General features: G+C 45.3%; 1 protein-coding gene across 3 annotated transcripts in view; it reads left to right on the top strand.

Annotated features, from left to right (window-relative positions):
• The first annotated feature begins 5,524 nt into the window (after window positions 1–5,524).
• FGF14 (fibroblast growth factor 14) overlaps window positions 5,525–20,112 on the top strand; it is a 382,190-nt gene continuing 367,602 nt past the window's right edge. Inside the window, exon 1 of one of the 3 annotated variants that reach the window (XM_088159883.1) lies at window positions 5,525–6,151. In XM_088159883.1, coding sequence (XP_088016009.1) covers window positions 5,944–6,151 — 208 coding nt within the window. In that variant the 5' untranslated portion in view covers window positions 5,525–5,943. The remainder of the gene's footprint in view (window positions 6,152–20,112) is intronic. The other 2 variants (XM_014873350.2, XM_088159884.1) reach the window with 2 other exon arrangements.

Genomic DNA, 20,112 nt, shown 5'->3' with positions numbered 1-20,112 from the left:
TAGTATCTTCTCCTTTCCCAAACAGTTTGATTTCTTCACATGTTTCAAATACAATAAACAGAGACACAAAAACACACACAAAAACCCTGCTGAAGCAGGGTTTCAATTAACCACTTAAAGCGTTTTGCTGTCCTTCACTGACACAATTTTTAATTTGGCCACAGAGCTGTAACACAAATGCCCTTTAGGAACTATAGCAGTTTCACTAGTCAGTCTTCATAGCAATTACACGTATCTGAAATTAAATCAAGCAACTACAGATACCAGACCATTATATCACCTAAACAACTTAGAATAAGCTATTTTAAGTCTTTCCTCTGTCCTAAAACCTGCAATGTTTGCTTAGTTTCACAGTTAACTGCTTTTCAATGCAGTCGTCCTTAAGTCTGTGAGACATTCTTACAGTATATTTATCTTAACTGTACCTGCTTCCTCAATGTTTTTATATTTCTCGAATTACTATCCTCTGCGCTGTACTACATGCTGCTGCACTTCATGAAATTCCTGTTATTGAAGGTAAAGAGGCTCAATCTGCCTTTGAAAGCAGTGCCTTGACCAGGTTTGGTTAAAAATTAATTCCTTCTGCTCTATTACCCATAGCTGTATTTTGTTTGAATGACCACAACGATCTCAAATTTCCTGCAGTTTATGGTCTCTGCAATGACAGATTTGTGTTTTCACAGAGCAGAACACTGAAGAATTAGCTTTGCAATTTAAACAGGGATGCTGCCCAGCCTCCTGCCATAACCAGAGGGCTTTACAGCTGCTTGTATATCACCAAGTAGCCAGAACTCAGTTCTCAAAGTTTTGGTCTGTTGAGGAGGCTCTGTGCTAAAGCCATCTGGAATTGGTACCAGGGCAGCCTGCAGCAGCACTGCCAGCAGAGCCAAGGCTTGTCTGCAGGCTGAAAAACTCAATTAGCAAATCCCTCACCACTTTCTAGCCCCTGCCCAGTGCTGTAAAGGCAGTTGCTGCCACGTGGGTGCCACAGGTCAGACAGAGGAAAATATGACTACCAAAACCTGCTTGAGCAAGTCTGCTCCATGTCTGATGGATGGAATTTTAATGGGCTTCCTGAAGATAAATCCTACATGCAAACCTACATGGCATCATACACTGCCCCATTTGCTGACTGCACTCTGCCAGGTTGCCTGCATTTAGCCTCTCCTTTGGGGGAAGCAGGGGTGGTACACACCCAGGTGGACTGATATATGTTTATGGCCACTGGACCTTACATTTGCTAGGGAATATGTTCATGCAGTTAAGGCATACAGGAGCATTTCCATTCTTTTGAACATTGCTCAAGTGTTTACAGACAAATGAATGCATTAGATTTTGTCTAATGTGGGACAATATCTAAGCTGTCTCAATCCGGCTGCTACTTCCAATTTAGGTCTTTTATTCTCCCCTGCAAAAATAGATTTAGTCCAGGCATAGTCTTTATATTTTACCAGACCCAGCATGCCAGTGTCCTGACTCTTAAATAAAACGTCTTTTTCACATTGCTACAAAAAAAAAAAAATCAACGAATTGCTCAATAAAGCAAATTTGGCACCTCCTTGTAAAGCCTCTCATGGAGCTTCCAGTCCAAAACAGGGTAACAGGCCAGGGCTTCTGATCTGGATTTTACATTTCATGTATCACTAGATCCACATCATGCTCATATCCCATCCACCACCCATTTAACGTCTCATGTAATGTTATTATTCTCTATGGAAACAGTAGGATTCCTTCCACAATTGCTCCTGCTGAACATCAGGACATTAGGCAGGCAGCTCCAGGTTTTTTGTCCCGTTCACTTAGCTCATTCTTTCCCACACAAGCAATGCTGTCATGAGATACCAGGTTGATAGGACAGAGGCAATTGAGGGCAGCACTCATGCTCATGAAAATATCCACTTGCTTCAGTAAACTGAAATAATCCCAAGCCCTCTGTGTATGTTCACCTTAACCCAGGCTACTCAACCAGGCATCACCTCTACAGGGCACCAGTGCAACACCAGTTTAGGGTGCTGTTCACCTGAGGGGCCACAAGAACTCCCTGCAGCTCTTTCACCACTGTGGAACAACAGGACAATCCTGGTATTTGGTAACTTCCTTTTGTATATATGGAACAATGGATTTGTCCAACATCTGCTTGCACGAATATGGTCTATTCCTCATTTTCTCTCTTCATTTCTCAGATAAGAAATGTCACCCTTCTAGTCTTGCAGAAATCAGTACTGGGCTGGAACTGGTGGATCAGCATATTCAAATTTGTTGAAAGTCATACTCTTCATTGACTCAGGGCAAGTGCACCTGTATGCTGAACCAAGGGATATTGACAATCCCTTATTCTTCCCTTTCCCGCTAGGAACAAGGCAACACTTCCAAAAAGACTCAGTACCTTTATCTCTCTTGCTCTTGGTACTTGGGAACTTCTTTCTCATGTTCTCTCTGTGGAATAGTCAAAAAACTCTACTATGAAATGTGATGGTTTCATCCTCCCTTTCTCCTTCAGACACTGCCTCTGGCATAGAGGAGGAAGAAATGAGTGTTCAGAACTAGCTGTCCCCAAGGATAGCAAGAGTCTACAGGTACAAACATTTAGTTTGGGGTACAGCTTGTAGGCAAGATGCCTAAACTGAAATGTGTGTGTCTGTTTTTTTATGAGCTGAGTATCTAAGCCCCTGTGCAATCAATAACAATTTAGAAGCTCCATAAAATAGCTTACCCATAGGTAGCAATCACTGTCCTTTTGAGATTCTCTAGGATGCACTGTGTGGTCTCCATCTGCTGCTCCGTAAGGGCCTTAGTCTCCCATAGATCTAGAGTCAGATCTTCCAGGCCTGGATTTGCAAAATATCCTAGGACATCTCAGATGGCTCTAGATGTCAAAGTTTTGTTTGTGTTTTTTGTGTTGTTTTTTTTCCCCCACATTATGTCAACTCTTCTTTCAAAAGGCTAATCTTTCCATGACTTTGACTTTGCATAAAGAGGAATCCTGAATAAATTCTTGCTCAAGTATTTCTTTGCAGGCCTGCCATGTTTTGGGCACCTTTTCAAGGGCATTAAGTTATGAGGAAGGCAAGGTGTGTATTGGTTGTCTCAATTGAGATACAAATTTTCTGCCTCTGTTATAATTCTGATAATCATGTTGCTACTATTGGAACCAGCCCCCTTGGTTTCTGTGGCTACCATTCCTGACAACTGAATGAGGATAAGATGCTACAGAGAAGTTTTACTCTCATTTAGAAAATAGGGAGTTGCATGCTAGCCTGAGGGACATATACACCAATTACTTGGGTGGGAAGCTGCTAAATAACTTTTTATTTTCTACAGATCACAGACTGTGCCCAGCTACATATTGTTGGCTCCTGTGGTCAAGAGAAGATAGACACAAACCACAGATATTTTGGGAATACTCTAGATCAGTTTTATGTTTGTGGAGAGTTGTGACATATGAGCCACCATGAATAGCACTAAGGCTGTTGTGAACTCCCAGCCAGCTGGCTGCAAGGTAGCCGAGCCAGCTTTTCTTCCCAGCAGCCTGTGGAACATCCACACACCAGGCAGGACAGTGCATTAGCTCAACAAGCAGCAGAGCCAAGGTGATGGAACAAGAGACCAAGACACTTCTTTGCAACAAGCAGTATCACCTCTGTCACCTTTGCCTCGCTCTAATTTTTTTGCATTTAATCTATCGAGCTTTGCTTCTTTTTATTTTTACAAACTTGGGTATCCAGAGGTAAGAACTCTCCAAAGTTCTGCAAACTCCATGGGCTACTTCTCACAATATAGCACTTTGCTTATGTGTGTAATTCTCCATCTTTGTAAAATAGGATAATGGTACTTAAATATAATGTAGATGAGGATCTAGTTACCAAGTAGCTCATCTTTATGTATAAATCTAGAATCTTACTGAAATTATAACGATTGGAAAATTTCTGTTTCCTGGTGGGTTTTTTTGGTGTGCTGACCAAATGTTTACTGTAAGCATTTCTCAGTGTCAATAAGCAACAGATCCTGGCAAGGCAGAAAAAGCACACACAAAAACTTCTGCATTTTTTATACTTTAGTCTTACACTTCCTTGAACAATGACAGCTTCCATGGGTTCAGGAAAAAACACCAACATCTGACCATTTCTAAAGGAATGTGAATATTATTAGTGATTCTATACATGAAAACAGTGTCCTGGTGCCTTCCAGTTTGTACTCTGAGACTGGAAAAAGGGAATGGTCAAAGAGCAAACCTTTCTTCAAAGAGGTAAAGATGATCATGAAGATATAGATTACTCTGGTAATGAAGGAAAGAGAGGGAGAGGGAGAAGGAGAGGGAGGGAGAGGGAGAGGGAGAGGGAGAGGGAGAGGGAGAGGGAGAGGGAGAGGGAGAGGGAGAGGGAGAGGGAGAGGGAGAGGGAGAGGGAGAGGGAGAGGGAGAGGGAGAGGGAGCTGTTCACTGTCCTGTGTTCTCCCACCTGCTTGCTCCTTCCAGCCTCTTCTCATCAGCTCCTTTTTTTACTACTATCTCATAGTATTTTCCCTCATTTTTTCATGCTCTCTGTCCTATCTCCCAACATCTTCCAGTATCCAAACAGTCCAGAGAGCTTCTGAAGGAGAGAGGGAGAACATGGGCATCAACTTCCAGCTCTTCCAGTGCCACTACTGCGATGCGTGGGTGCAAGCACTGTGGGCTGGGCAGGTGCAGCCCTCCGGCAGAGGCCAGGGAGAGCTGGTGGAAGGGCAGCGCTCTCTGGGTGGGCCTACGGAGAGCATCGACTGGTGCTGCTCAGGAGCCGGTCCGTGTGCCCACGGCCGTGTTGTCAAGTCGGCTGTGCAGCAGCTGCTTTGTGGAGCTGTGTTAGCACTGCCTCTTTGGGGATTTGTGGTACTTGGGAACCCCAGTCCCGGGCCAGGACCTCGCCGTTCATGGCATCATCATACCATGAGAGATACGGTGCTTGCCTCTGCTGGAGCAACCTCCGAATCTCAGCAGAACACTCTCTAGGTCTGATGCCAGCAGGTTGCAGAAAGAAACATCCCTCTCGGGCTGATTTATTCAGTTCGCGAGTGCGTTGGTCATTCCTGACCCTTGAGACCACGGCATGGCCGAGACGGGCACCAGCCACCCTCGGGGGAGGGACAGATTTCAGGGGCCAGGGCACTTGGGGTGCGGGGCGCCGGGGTGCGCGCTCGGCCCCCAGCCCCGGGGCAGCCCGCCCGTCCTGCCCGCGGGCGGTGCCGGGCCGGGCCGGGCCGGGCCGCACGTGGCTACGTGACGGCGATCGGGGCCGGCGGGGCTCGGCGGCTCCTCCTCCCCCGGCGCCCGCCGGCGACTGGGCGCCGAGGCTGCGGCGGGCGGCGCGGGGCGGGGGTGCTGCCTCCTGCGCGGCGGAGCGGGCGCAGCGGCAGCCGGGGCCGGAGGCGAGCGGCCCGCGCGGGCGAGGGCGGGCGGCGTCGCGGGGCGGCGGCGGGGGCTGCGGGGCATCGGCGGGGGCTGCGGGCGGGGTCCGCGCCCGCGGCCGGCAGCGCTCTCTGCGCCTCAGCCGGGCTTCGCCGGGTGCTGGCGGTGCGCTCTCCCGCCGCGGGGCTGCACAATGGCAGTCGTTCAGTAGGATGGATCCTGCCGTGGCTTTTGTTCTGCAGATCCACCCATCCTCCTAGCAGTCAAGTACCAGGCTATGGTTTTCTCTCTGGGGATCTTTCTTCCGCGTTTTGCCGGTGTCTCCGATGAGGTTTTGGCCTCGGCTGGGATTTCACTACCTTACTTTTCGTTTGGCTTCACGCTGAAAAAAGGGATTTCTTATATTTGCTCTCCACGCTTTTGGTTATAATCCAGTGTTGGTCTAGGGAGAACAACCGTTCAGCCTGGCTGAAAAAAAAGCATCCGTTGAAAAGTCTCAAAGAAATATACCACGTGAGGAAAAAAAACTGGGAGAAGATCGGAATATAATCGCTTTTTCTATGATAAAACTGGTGCCCCTCTTCAGGAGAACTGATCTCAATTTATTATTATGCAACCACAAGGATCTCTTCTTTCTCAGGGTGTATAAGCTGCTGGATTGCTTTTCGCCCAAATCAATGTGGTTTCTTTGGAACATTTTCAGCAAAGGATCGCATATGCTGCAGTGTCTTTGTGGCAAGAGTCTTAAGAAAAACAAGAACCCAACTGGTAAGCAATCCATTGCAATGCGTTGTTTTTCTTTAATGCTACCCTGTCTGTTGCTCGACGAGGTAGATCTGCAATCCTGCTGAGGGGAGAAGGGGGGATATATCGAGGCCAGCACGGACATGCATGTGCATACGTGTATGAATAAGCAAGGAGCGGTTTGTATTAGCTTCAGTCCCTGTCACCACCGAAAAGGGGTAAAAAAATAAAATCAAAGGCGACCCTCGCCCAGCCGGCATCTCCTAGTTCCTATGTGCTATTTCCAAAGAGGAAACTTTTATATCACTACCCTTCTTGAGGGGAAGGCGGTGGAGCCCCCCCAGTCCCGATCCCGATGCAAGCCCCCCAGTCAGTTTTGGGAAGAGGAGACTGGCTCTCCTGTGCTGGTGTTAGCCGGCCCTGCCTGCGGTGGGTGAGTGTGCCGGGGCTCGGGTCCTGCACAGCACTTTCTGAATAGCTTGCAGTGTGTCACCCCACACGCACACACACCCACCCACCGCCTCGCTCGGCTTTCTAAAGTCAAGCCAGACACCCCCCTCTCCCGGCCTGGGGGCTCCCCGTTATCACTCACCCCCGGCATTCTAGGCCGGGACTGTGGAGGGTGGTGAGGAAAGGGGATGGACACTTTCTTGGGGCTTGTGCCCAGACAGCAACTCAGCCAGCTACGCCGAGTGGCAGCAGCAGCACCGCCGGGTTGGCTGTGCCGCTCCTCCGCCTCTCGCTGCCGGGATGACCCCTCTGTGCCACACACCGGTGTCTCTGCGTCCGTCCCTATGTCTGCCTGGCAGCCGGGATCATGCGCTTCGGTTCAGCTCGGCTCCGAGGGGGAAACTTGCAGTACATTACATAAGAAATGCAAATGCAGGTGCTCTGGGCCGCCTGGTCCCTGGGGGTCACGCTGCTGCTGTTGCATCCCTCTTGCTCGGGGCGTCCGTGCGGCCAAGCCCGCGGCTTGGCGAGCAAGGTGCTCGAGAAGGGATGCTGGGCGGGCGGGGGAGCCGGGAGCTTTTCTGGGGAAATACCGGCCCTTCCCGCCGGCCTCTGGTCCCCCGCGACGCCTTGCTCGCTCGCCCCGGCCGGCACGCTGTCTGCAAGCACTTGCGTGCCTGGGGAGGCGAGAACCGCCGGAGCCCGGGCTGCGAGGGGAGGGATGCCGTGTGTGCGCGCTCGTGTGTGTGTGTGTGCCGCCTGCCCTGCAGTGGCAGCTCCCGAGCAGGAGGCTCCTGACGCTGGCACTGCAGTGTAGTAGATCATAGGCTCTCTGTTGCCTGACACCCCAACATCAACAAGCAGCAGCCCTGGCAGCCCGCACCCCTCTCCTTAAAGGCAGCCAGGGTGCCGGCTGCAGCTTTGCTCAGCCCAGGTCCGGTGCAGAGTCGAGGTGGGCACCTCGGCGGATTTACCCTTCCCCGCCCCCGGCTTCCGTTTGCCAGCTCGTCTCGCCCCTTTCCCCCGCCGCTGCCGCAGCAGTGAAAAGCAGCCACTTAGCATACCAAAGAGGCTGAAATGCCCCGCCGGAGGCTGCGCTCAGCCTCCCGCAAAGTGCCCTTCGCTTTACTCGTCCCTTAGCACTGCAGCCAGCCGGGGGCCACTTCACAGCCCTGTGCCCTCCCGGGCGGGATGGGCCAGACAGGGTCAGATCGGCCGACCACCTTGTGGCAGCCCTCGGGGATGCCCCTCTCCCCTCTCCGCCTGCCCGGCCGCGCACGGGGCCGTGACCGCGGGGAGAGAGCAGAGCGGCGGCGTGGCCCTGCCTGCCCTGCCCGCTGCCGGCGCTCCCCAGCCCTGGGGGGGCCGGCTCCAGGGCCGTGGTGCTCTGGGCAAGAGGAGATGCTCCTGAGGAAGGGATTTGGAGGGGGAGCGGCAGGGTGAGGAAGAGGGCTGGTGGTTTCTAGGCCTTTCAGTTTGCATATCGGGGGGTGAGGCATATACCCCTCCGCACATACACATCCTGGTCCACCGCTAAAGATTTGTGTTCTTTCCTTGCGGAGGGCAAGCTGTCAAGACATCGGCGCCTGAAGCCGAGTTGTGTCCCTCGGAGTGCCAGGCAACCGCAGCACAGCTTTCCACCTCCCCGGGGAGTTTGCCGCACTTACCTACTCCCTCTGCATGGGACGAGTGGATTTGGGTGGCAGGAGCGGCAGTACACCCTGCGTGCGAAGGGCTGGACTGGCCCGAGGAGGGCTGACCCCTCTTCTGAAGGAGTAGGGGGAGCAGGTGAAAGCAAGCGAGGTGGGCAGGGGGAAGGGAGCGGGCTGGGGGCGAGGAGCGGGCCCTGGAGGGTGCTCGCCCTCCGGCCAGGTCCGCGTCTCGCTGCCCGCCCGCACGGTCTGCGCTGCTCTGCTCCGCTCCCACTTGATCCCGTCAGAGCAGGCAGGACGCCGAGCCCAGCCAGCCGCACGCTCCGTCCTGGCGCTCCGTTCCGGGAGCGCCGAACTGCGGCTATCTGTCTGAGGAGGCTAATAATCCGCTTGGCCGGATTAGCTGGTAGCTCGGTCACAGGCGCTGTTGCTCTGGCGGCAGATCATCGCCATTCAGGCTGGGCTGGCCCGCGGGAGCGCAGGGAGCCGGATGCCCGTGCTCGCCTGGTGCCCCGGGCCGTGGGGCTGCCCCTCTGCGGCACTCGCAGACCCCCATCCCCGCTGCGGCACGGGCCCGCTACCGCCCCCGGCCCCCTGTGCCCGCCAAACTTTTCGGGAGCCACCGGGCTTTTCAGTCACAAAAGGCATCAAATGAGCGAGCATCTGCCGCTGGTCCAACCGTGCAGAAAATCCAGCAGGTTCGGCAGCTAACGCTGGCTGTAATTGCAGTTTATTTAGTTATTTTCGGCCTGCTGCACTTTTTTTGTCCCTTCCGAGAACTGGTCTGTTTCCAGAAACGGGACTGGGTGGCTCCTTTCCAAATGTGCTTTGCGTTTCCTGCTCACCGCTGGCTGCAGCCCCCGCTCCATGTGCGGACCCCCTCCCGGGCTCCCCTGCCCTGCCCGGGGTCTCGCCCCGCCAGCACCGCTAACCGGCACCGATCGGAGCTCCAGAGACGGGGCAAGTGCGGCAGGGAGGGATGGGCACTCCGAAGGGCTGTGTGTCAGTCTCTGGCAGGGTTGCATCAGGAGGATTTGGTTTTTTTGGTTGGCTGAAACCCCTTGGTTTCAAATTTGATGTCCTCGATAGAGGAGCTGCGTTTGATTGCTGCAATTATTTACCTCTTTATATTTCTTCATAAGGAGAAAAACTTTGGGAATCACAGATGTGGCTGTGTTTTCGGCTTCTGAATTTTTTTGAGTGTTCCTGAGTTTAAGGGTACTAAAATCAGTGAAGCCCCATATATCTGCAGTGTCCTATCTGTCTGTGAAAATGTTTGCCATGTGTCAGGTTCCCTGGGCCTCACTTGCTTTCGTAATTATTTCTATTTAACTCTGCCCTTCCTGCTTGTCATACACACAGAGAAGACTTTAAAAAGTGCAAGACCAAAGAGAATATTTCTCACAAATAGTTAAAAGCTGCTCCAAATCATAAGTCAGAAAAACAGGACTTGTTATAATGAGATACTGCTCTCCTGGCTTTCCCACCACCATCCCCAGCCTCCAAACTGGGTATCTTCAGCTAGGGAATGGCAAAGTCATGGGGAGAATTTGAGGCCTGAGGAGAAGTGGGAAAGGAGATTATCTCTGGTTGCTTTTTGAAGCAAGTCCAGCAAGTTAATAGATTTTTTTACCAAATGATAGCTGTTTGGGTGCCCATGGGAAGTGTGTTGGCTGGAGTACTAGATACCCCCACAGCGGGAATTGCTATCATATTTCACTCCTGTGCCACTCTTGTGGCAACCCAACAGACAGATGGATCAGGTTTCCTCTCCATTCACTTCCAAGGAGAAGCATCTCTTCAGCACAGTCAGGGATGTTGACAGAACAGTAGATGGCAATTGGCATTACTATAAATATATTACTGATGGAGGATATAGTTTAGGAAATTAGTATCAATCTCACATCAATTTCAAATGCAAAACCTATTTGAAAAGCAATACATCTGAAATCTAGGCTGTGGCTGAACTGGAATCTCTGCATAGTCCCATGTTAATTTCCTACTCCATAAAGTAGCTTGGCTGGTAATTCCTGGTTGCTAATAATTTTGAAAAAGTTTCTAAGCACAGCTGTGTGAGGATCTGTTTGAAATGGAAGCTTGTGTCCTGCCCATAAAATGTATATCGTAGGTATGTGTCTTTAGCTGAATTCTGAAAAAATTCGGCCTCCCCACTGTCTTCCTTACTCATAGGAAACAAACCTCCCACCAAACCACAAAGACAGTAAGACCTGTGGGATCAGGTCCTTGAAGTTTCTTTCGTGTAGGTCCAAAAAGCAGCTCTGACTGCTTAAATACCGTAATTCCTGTAATGGGAATTGAGGGACGGTCTCTTTCTCTTGCTCAAATATAAAACTGCCTATTTACATGTATTTCACCTATTGAAGTTTTATCCTCTATGGAATACATTTCCTGAATTTATACAAATTTAATTATTCTTGATCAAATTAAATTGCATACTCTACTTATTAAGGGGTGAAATTTATGCCTGCTCATGCATCTCCCTACCGTAATAAAATATTTGCACCTAGTTCAATGTCTGCTAATGACAGGCGATTTGTAAATGAATTCAAATATAAAAAGGATGACTTAGGCTTGAGGAAAATACAAAAAATGTATTTACAGATATCATTAGTTTAAATATTTATGTGTATGCATTTTTTGTTTGAGCTTGATGTTTATTCTACTTAATCTTCTCTGATTATATTAAATATATTAATTTTAAGCTAAAATTCCTATTGATTTCAAATCTACAAAAGGAGTGATTTAGTGATTTCGATGTTCAGAATTTGTCCCTTTGTAAAGATTTTCTGCCCAGTAAATGCTTGTAAAAATATAATCTGGAGATGAGAGAGCTGCTTGAAATTGGAAACCAGTTTTTCAAAAGGACTTCATAAATCTAAAGAAATGGGAATTGGGCACTTACACTGACTCTGAGAGTGCATTTTTTAGCTGGTGGGGTCACTATTGAGGTTTTCGTAGGAAGAGTCAACATTTAGGATAAAATACTCTTGAGTCTAGGTTGCAGATGGATAAATGAAGTGGTTGTGTGCAAATTAAACTGAATGTTTACAGATGTTTTCCAAACGTGCCTCTAAACAGTGAGTCCTCCTGGAGCATGCTTCACTCAGTCAAGGATGATCTTGTTACTTGGGGAGCAGTGATTTGTTTATATACCTAGTTCTGGTTTAGATGGCTTTTGTGATTTTGGGCACACCATTAGTTACCTATGCCTTCCCTTCCTGCTTGCTAGGAATTGCAAGCAACATTGCACAAGTGTGCTGTTGGCCCTTTTGTTTGTTTTTCTCATTTCAGTGAATGATAGCTTTTCAAAGATAAATTACTAGTTTACTGAACAACTCACTGAGTAACAAAACATTGAATGATCATAAAACTTTACAATCTCTGTTGTGAAAAAAATTGCTGAGATGTAGCACGAGGCTTGATGTACAATTAATGTGTCCAAGAGCGACTTGCCACTGTACAGAAAGAGTGTGTATGTGTATACAGTAGAACAGTTTACCTGGAAATAAACTTTGTCGGACTGCACCCAAGTTTAGTACAGAAAGACCCCCCTTCTTGCACAGAGTCTGCTTCTATTGTCGCAGCAAATTAAGCTGGGAAGAAAATCTTTTCATTGGAGACCATATACTGAAGTGCTTAAAAGAGTATATTCATCTTCTGACTGACTATTAAAAGAAATACTTACTGTGTTCTTGAAGTGGATCCTTATAGGAGATCCACCCAGAAGTACTGGAAATAATAATTGCAAAGGGAACTGATGGTGTTTGGTACCATGACAGACTGAACACACAGCAAGCAAAATGTAAGCAATGTATTCTTTTTAATATACTCTGCAGCAAAGATAAGTAGCGTGTAAATAATTAACAAAGTTGTTATCCAAAACACACTGACTCTGAAGAAGAACTTTTTGATGTCAAAACCTCAAAAATCATTAAGTGAAAGGCATTTAATGGCATTTAATGCAGGTTTGGCGTATTTGTAGTGTATGCTTTTTAGAAGCATTCGCATTAAATAGTAGCAAGGAAAGTAAACAGTTGCTGATGAAGCTGGATTGAGAAGTCAGAATAATAATATCTGTAGTAATATTCAATGCACAAGCCAAATTAATAATACTTTCTGCAGTAGAATTCAATGACTAGTTTAGGTACCATACTGTGGTGAACATAATCAACAATTTAATAGTTTTTGAGTTAATATTGAATGGTTGTGTGGGTCAAATGACAATAGGTAGCACACAGTTGCTGGCAGAAATTGATAGTCTAATATAATGTCTGTATTTTGTCTTTTCAATCTGACACCTGCTTATTTGACTTCTAACTGGAAACAGCATGAGGAATTGCACTGAACAACTTTAGCACTTGCATACAGTAGGCACTGTCTTAGAAATTACTTTGCTTAATCTTTTTGTGGCACTAAAATTAACCTGGTCCTATCAGACAGTAGGATCAAACCAAGGTTAAACATTTTAATTCCATTGGAATTTTTTTGGCTTTTGTTCATGGACAGTGATACAAATAAACTGTAATCCTCTATGAAAAATGTTGTTCTAAGGAGATGCCTGAAAAGCCTGTATTTTACTGAGCTGAGAGAGGAATAGACTTTGCTTTTCACTGAAATTCATTGTGTCATCCATGTTTTTTTGTGCATGGCTTTGTCATCTGGAAAGATAAGAACATAGTGAGGATACAGAATGTGCATGAGCATTTCTTGTCTCCATCTCTGGGCATTAGGTGGAGTAAGAAAAAATGCAAGACATGGGCAAATCTTTGGGTTTCATCTTTCCCCTAATCTGTCCTCTCAGTTTTCAGCTGTCACTGGACTGTGAAGTTGGAGCTTGTATTCAGGTCACTGTGCATAGTAGCTCCTGAAAGAGCTATGCAACTTCAGTTATCAAACAGTATTTCTATTTTGGGCATCAAAAAACTTTGCATGGCCGTGAGCTCTACGTAACCATGTGCTGTGTGGAAAGGATGTGGAGGGGTTTGCACTCTCTGTGGGCACTCCTTGGTTCTTCTGTTGAAAAACAGAGGCTAACACTGCTATTCCTGCCCCATGCTTGTGATTACTGATTATGGAGAGCTTTTCAGGCGAACAAAACTTCTTTCATGGTGCCTTCTCCTTCCTTGAACTGTCCTGAAATCCTGGACATTGCTATCATCTTGGTTCCTGTGCAGTATAACTTGCCTTTGCTGAGGGTATAGGATATCTTTGGCTTAGGAGGACAAAAATGAGGCAGCGACTGACACGTCCCTTTGCATGTGCTGCTTTCGTCCAGCTAAAGAAGTTAATTTCTATGGATTTTCTAGGCCTATGGGATAAGGAAGTATCTCCTGAAAAGGGCATGTTTTCACAATGCCTTTTCTCTTGAGGGAAGAAGTGGAATATTACTCTCTAGAAGCTTTTAAAGAATTAAGCTCTAGTGTGACAGAAAACTAGAATTTCGTACCATTGTTGAGTGGTTTGAACAGGAGAGACAGCTTGCTTATAAAAGCAGACTTCTGTTTACATATAAATCTCTTGCTTCTCACCAATGCTAGCAAAGGAAATATACAGGAATTTCATTGCCCTTTAATGAAGTTTGAGATGAAAATGTTAATTTAAAGAAGGCAAGTTTGCCAGACTTGTTACTCCTTCAGTAAATGTATTTCTAAGCATGTCCCACTACAATCAAACAAAATGTCCAGATTAAACAGTTCCCAGTTCATGCTTCTCATTAAAGTGTACTGTGGAGCATTACTACTGCTTAATAGTTTCTACACATATCACTCTTTGCTGTATAAGTACATTTATTGACATTGAATGAGATGAAGAGGGACTACCAGTGCAAAACTTAGTGGAAAATGCATGGAAAAAAAAAGTTGTGGGAAAAGATGTGGAAAAACTATAGATCAGGGAAATGCTTTAAAAAATCAGTTAAATCATTAATACAGTAGTATCTTCCAGAGAAACCTATTAGGAATATCCTAATGAGGATTAAATTAATGGTAGTCCCTATTAATTTGTAGTACTAATGACACAAAGAGCCACTTTACAGTTCTGATTTTCTTGGAACTGGAAATTGATAGTCAAACCCAGACAGCTAATAGTTCCTGAGAAACTGAACGTAAATGTGATGTAGGCAGATTATCCCACTAGGAGATCAACCCAAGATCTCAGATGTGAACTACCTTTAAATGTCTAGTACCCAGGAGCAATTTTGTGGCTTGGACTCTTTCACTAAAATCCATATTTTAAAGTAGCATTAACAGGTGAATTAAAATTTGTAAAGCTTTGCACCCCAGAGAGAGTTCTTCCTAGCCACTTGCTTTTTAAATCCCCTTTTTTTGGTATTTGTCCCCATGTGGAGACTTTCTGCCTCAAAAAATCTGGTTACACAGAGTTTCATAAGCAACATTTGCTAGTCTCCCGGCTTTACTCAGACATTTATTATCTCTATGAATATGACCTTGATCCATCTCAAACTCTGTCATCTCCATTATAGCCTCTCACATCTCTGCATTTTTTCACCTTCTCCTTGTGCAAGCATCTCACCTTTTTACTTTGGATAAGGTCTTTGAAGAAAATTAGCCCTTAATTGTATTTCTTTCAGATATTTTTAAGTTCTCTCCACACTTTGAATAATTAGCTAGCGATCATGAGAACAACTGCACAGGCTTATTTTATTAATGATATAATAAGTATTTAGGATGGGTGAAGGGTAGGCTGATGGTCTAGCCTTCTTTTTTTTTTATTGGGCGCGAGCTGTGTGCATTGTTGTTTTCCCACTTGCTGCTAATTTACTGTAGCAGAACAAGAGCAGAAGTAAAGAAATGCAGAGACTGTAAAGCAACTATGATTGATTAGGAAAAGACAGTAAAATCAGCAAGAGGATTTAGAAAACCTAAGAACAAATGTTATCCTTTTCATTTGTTTTGAGGATCATTTGAGGATAATAGTTGCTTGAGGATAAAATAGTTCATGTGAGATTCTGCTGTTAAAGCAGGACTCCTCAGCATTCAGGGAAATTTGCTGAATATTATTGCTGAGCATTTCTTATTTGCGTCGGTAGGGAGTTGGTTCCAGGTCCTGGCTTTGTCTCTTCGCTTAGAAGCTTGTGGCCAGGGCACCCTGCACAAGAGATCCCAGAGAACTGCAAAGCCTGCGTGGATGCAAGGCATGCCCCATATGTCCACATCCTCAGCAGGGTACAGACAGAGCAAACCTGTGGTTTGGATCTTGCTCACCTGTGATTCACCTTGTTCACCTTTGAGCTCACTTTTGATAGCCTAGTTTAGAGACATTATTGTATGAGAGGATTGTAACATGCCACTTCAGTGCAACGTGCTCCAGGGTTTCTGCTGACCAGGGACATTAGCAGCAGAGGCAGGGACTACCAAACCCTGTGTTCTGAACTGTTGAGCTCTGGCCATATGCACAAGTTTTGAAATATGGAAGAGATGAGTTCTCTTATGTTTGAAACTTGGAGCATGGTATCTTCCATGGAACAGGGTATTTGAAAGCAGTATGGGATTATTTTACAGCAAATAAGTCATTATGTAGTGTTTACATGGAAAAAACACATTTTTTGAAGGTGACCTTATTTTTGTTTTCAAACTAGACTTTAAACTCAGATAACGTTTGTAGAATGGTGAAAACATAAGAGAAAAAAACGGTTGTAGTTTCCTATGTTTACATATCTGGTTAAAATAAGTTTACTCATGGTAGGAGAAATTTGCCCCAAAGAAGTGGGAATAGAGGAATTGTCAAATTGTCATTTTCTGTTCTAGTGTCTTTCATCATTTTGATTCGTCTTTGCAGTTTATATGAAATGATGTGTCTGAAGCATAACTGACATGAAGTGGAGATGAATCCAGTGATTTGTGTGCCACAGTAAGATATTCTCTCCTGACTGAAAGTTTTCTGTGAAAGCATGTCTTTGAAGACATTGGGTTTCTCAGCACTTCAACATCATGGATGTTGATTTTGACCATTTCCATACACCATTAATGAAAACACTTTCTAAGGGGCTCCTCAAGATAGTTACATAAATAGGGTGCTCTCATTAAAAAATAAAAGTCTTTAAGCACTATGAGAAAAAAAAAATTGAACATAAGTAAATGAAGGTGAATATTATGGTAATTTTAACTGTAGGGTTACTAAGTTTCTCTCAGATGCTGGATGAGAATGATTTTATTCCAGTTGTAGTAGCTGCCATCGAATGACAGTGGAGGTTGAAGTTTTGGACCTTATAACTAAAGCAGAAATAAGCTGTACATTGTGCAGTCTGGGTTAAAATGTTTTAAAAAAAGTATCAGGAGTAACAGCAAAACAAGGGTTTGTTATGTTTTCTGGAGCTCCTTTTCCTTGGATTTCAGTGGCTGTCTGGAGTAATCATGGTCTTGGTTGGCTGCCAAAAAAAACCACCTGCTAATAGATTTAAGACAGAAGATGAGGAGAAGATAAATACTAAGCCCTTGTAGTCATACATGTAGGTTAAGAATTTGGGGGTGGAACTTGCTGAAGTTCGAACAAAAGTAAGTCAGAATGTGATGTTAGCACATTAGGTGAGTTTTTATCCGGGGCTATGTGGATGATACATGAATAGTGTGGGATGCTCTCTCTCCCACTTATTCTCAGAGGGAGATGAAAAACCAGAATGACAAAAGAAATTCTAAAGTAAATAATAAAGGGATTAAAGGAGTCTGTAGTCATTTAGACAGGTTAGTGATAGAGAGTCCTACAGGCAAGCAGAATTTAGAAATTGTTGAAGCTATTTATCAATTGAAGAGCAAATAGGTCTGAAATTTAAGGACATTTTCATGAAAAACCATCTATTTCTAGAAGTGTTTCTTTCCAAGGACATATAAGAGAGTTCTATTTGGGAGTCTAGCTTCTCTCAATTTATTCCATTTATAGCTATCTTGCTAAAGGTGAGATATCCTTGTAAACATTGCTTTGCCGTTATAAATGAAGGTGCTCCCATGCTCCTGTGAGTTTACCAGCTGTCACTGCTCAGCCCTGAAAAGGTGGCCTCCAGGGTGACCTTAGGCCGAGTGTCCAGGGCCTCCTCTGCCTTCCTGCTGTCATGTGGATGCCCTGAGAGCCTCCTGTCTGGCAGCCCTTGAAGCTCTGGAGCTGCATGGGTGTGTGGAGTCCTGTGTGTGCTGCAGCTGCCTGGGCTAACACCTGCAGGCTCACCTGCAGGAGAGATGATGGCACAGGGGGTGGCTCCTCAGGGTGGCCCTCCAGCTAAACTCAAACAGCTTGTGTAGTTGCCACAGCAACTGCTGGGGAGAGGAAATGTTTTATCCCCCTCCAAACTGTTTTACAGCACAACTTTTGAAATGCAGAATGTGTACTTCCATGGATCTTAAACTGTGTAAATCTTTGTGCAAGACACCACGTCCTGGTCGGTACAAACTATAGAAGAAGGTGCTATAGGTTCAGTATTAATTTGCATTGTTCTTCCAGTAGTTTATTCAGTTCACAAACAGGTCGAGAATGTTGGGTGCCACTCAGTCCTTGTAGATGACCTCAAATCTGCTTCAAGAAGCCTACACTGGAGATCTTCAAGTAACTTCAAAGGGAAAGCCAGTCTCTTCTTCTCATCAACAGATGGCAAATCAGAATTGTGAGTAAGAACTGTCCACCTTCAGTTTGGCATTGATATCATTCTCCCACCTTAAACTCCTCCTAGTTGTTCAGGAACATAAGACTGAATTTATATTGCTTAATTAAAAAGGGCCAGGGATTGATCCAAGTCCAAATGGCTCTGGCTGGCTCATGTCCATGCTACTTACAGTAACCACCCTCCCTAGCACATTAGCTTGCAGCTTGCTCTCTGAGGTGGTGCCTGGGTCTTAAGGAAGGATGTGGATGACGAGGGCTCTAGCACTTCTTTAATTTAACAATCTGAAAACAGCCAAAGAGAATCAGAAAAAGCCTTTCACTCCCAGTAAGGAAAGCTAAGGCAAGGTCTGCTTGTAGGGTGGTTTACTTGTGTCCCCAGCTTCAGACAGGAACTGTACCTGGACTAATAACAGCATAGCACCATCGTGAGCCAGCTAGAGGGTTATACGGGCTTCAATAACGTGGATGAAACCCAGCTTCCTCTTTTGAGGAAGGAGGACCTAGAAAGGGGCTTCCTCTGGGCCCTTGGTTGGAGGAGGAAGGAGAGCAGAGTATACCTGCTTCTGAGCAAGTCTGGCAGCTGAGCAGCAGAGACCTGAGTCTGCAGGGAATGAATCATAAGGAGTTTCTGAGGAGGATGAACCAGACAGGAAGGAAAGCTCAGTCTTGCTGGGGAAAGGAACATATCTCCTCTTTTTCCTCTCTTTCACAAGAAGGAGTTCCAGGGTAAGGAAGAGATGAAGGACAGGAGATTTCTTCTGTTTCTGAATAAAATCTCTTTTTTCTTCTGCTTCGCTGTCTTGTACTTCCCTTCCTTCTCACTGACCTTATTTGGGATCATCCCTTCATTTGTGTGAGCATGTGCAACAAAACTTGTCAGCACCATCAGTCATCTCAGTAACCTGTTGTTTTACTTCACACCCACTTTGTATTTTCTGAGCTACATGAGCATCAACCTGAATTGTTGCTGCATGTACTTCTTGATCTTCCTTTAATTAACATATATGTATTTCTCCCTACATGGCCACCGGTTGCTCTCTTCCCTTATATAGTTGTGAGGAGATGAGTAAATAAATAGTTTTTTTCTGATTATTGATGCTTTAAATATGTTGGCAGACTAAATCTGGTCACAGTCTGTGAATTTAAAGGGTCTGGCTTATAGTCTGACAATATGGTCCAGAATATTTGTATGTTTTTCTTAAAGTTATGAAAATTAGACAGCATAAAGAAGTTTGCATTTGGTTTTTGGTTGGGTGGGGGGGGTTTAAATAGTTTTAGGGAAAATCAGTCTGTGGCACTTGGAATATTTTGATTCTTTTCTGTGAGGGTGCATAGGGTATGTTTATTCTTGCATTTAATGCTAAATGTGAAAAGATTGAATGTAAGCAGTAAATTCTTCTTTTTTTCATCAATGCCATGAAGATCCCTTAAAGTGACTGTTCCTTTACAAGTTGAATATCTGAAAAAATCCAAGTATCACTGCTTAATCTGGGGCTAAGAAGGGTTTTGCATTTAACAGAGATTTTTATGTTTTCATTGCTTACAATAAAAGCAGTTATGATAAGCTCTTATGATGGGACACAGCTATGTTTTGCATTAAACTAAGGCACAGTGAGGAGCTGTATTCAGCCTGTTAGCTTGTTAGAAAAGGCTGGGATTTCTGAAACGATTCTAAACACCCTGAATTTGGAAGTCAAGTCAAATCTTGTAAGCTAGTAAAGTCTTCGTAGCAATAGAGGAATGAAAGACTTTAAGTATAAATACTTCTCAGTGTATTAGTATCTTGGAAACTGTTTCTTCTGTTAGTAGAACATCAATGTAGCATGTCTAGGACTCCTTATATGGCTTGGCAATTAAGGCAACTTGGGCCAAACTAACTGCATTGAGGTTCTTTCCAAGAGTGAAAGTACCTTATTTTCAGTCCTACTTCTAGGCTGGAGAAATTAAGTTTTTTGGTGTCTCTGCATTTATAGTGCTTTTCCCTTTTGTCATGCTAATTGAAAGCATCATGGCAGTACTCCACTGTCATATTCAGGTCATCAAAGATCTCCAAAGATGTGTTTTGCAGGAGGATACAGGAAGCATTCTCTCCATGGCCAGAACATAGGACTGTTCTTGTGGTAGTAAATGATCTTTGCTCTCAGGGAAAAAAAAAAAGACGTTTTTTGGCCTTGGCACACAGCTTTGGGTGTTTTAAAATCTTGCTAGATTTAAATATTCAAATCCTTTTTTTGCTAATTCACCACTCCATGG

The sequence above is a fragment of the Sturnus vulgaris genome, chromosome 2, assembly GCF_052056855.1.
Source record: "Sturnus vulgaris isolate bStuVul1 chromosome 2, bStuVul1.hap1, whole genome shotgun sequence".
Lineage (NCBI taxonomy): Eukaryota > Metazoa > Chordata > Aves > Passeriformes > Sturnidae > Sturnus > Sturnus vulgaris.
The sequence above is the reverse complement of the archived record's forward strand: the minus strand, read 5'-3'. Positions and strand labels throughout refer to the sequence as shown.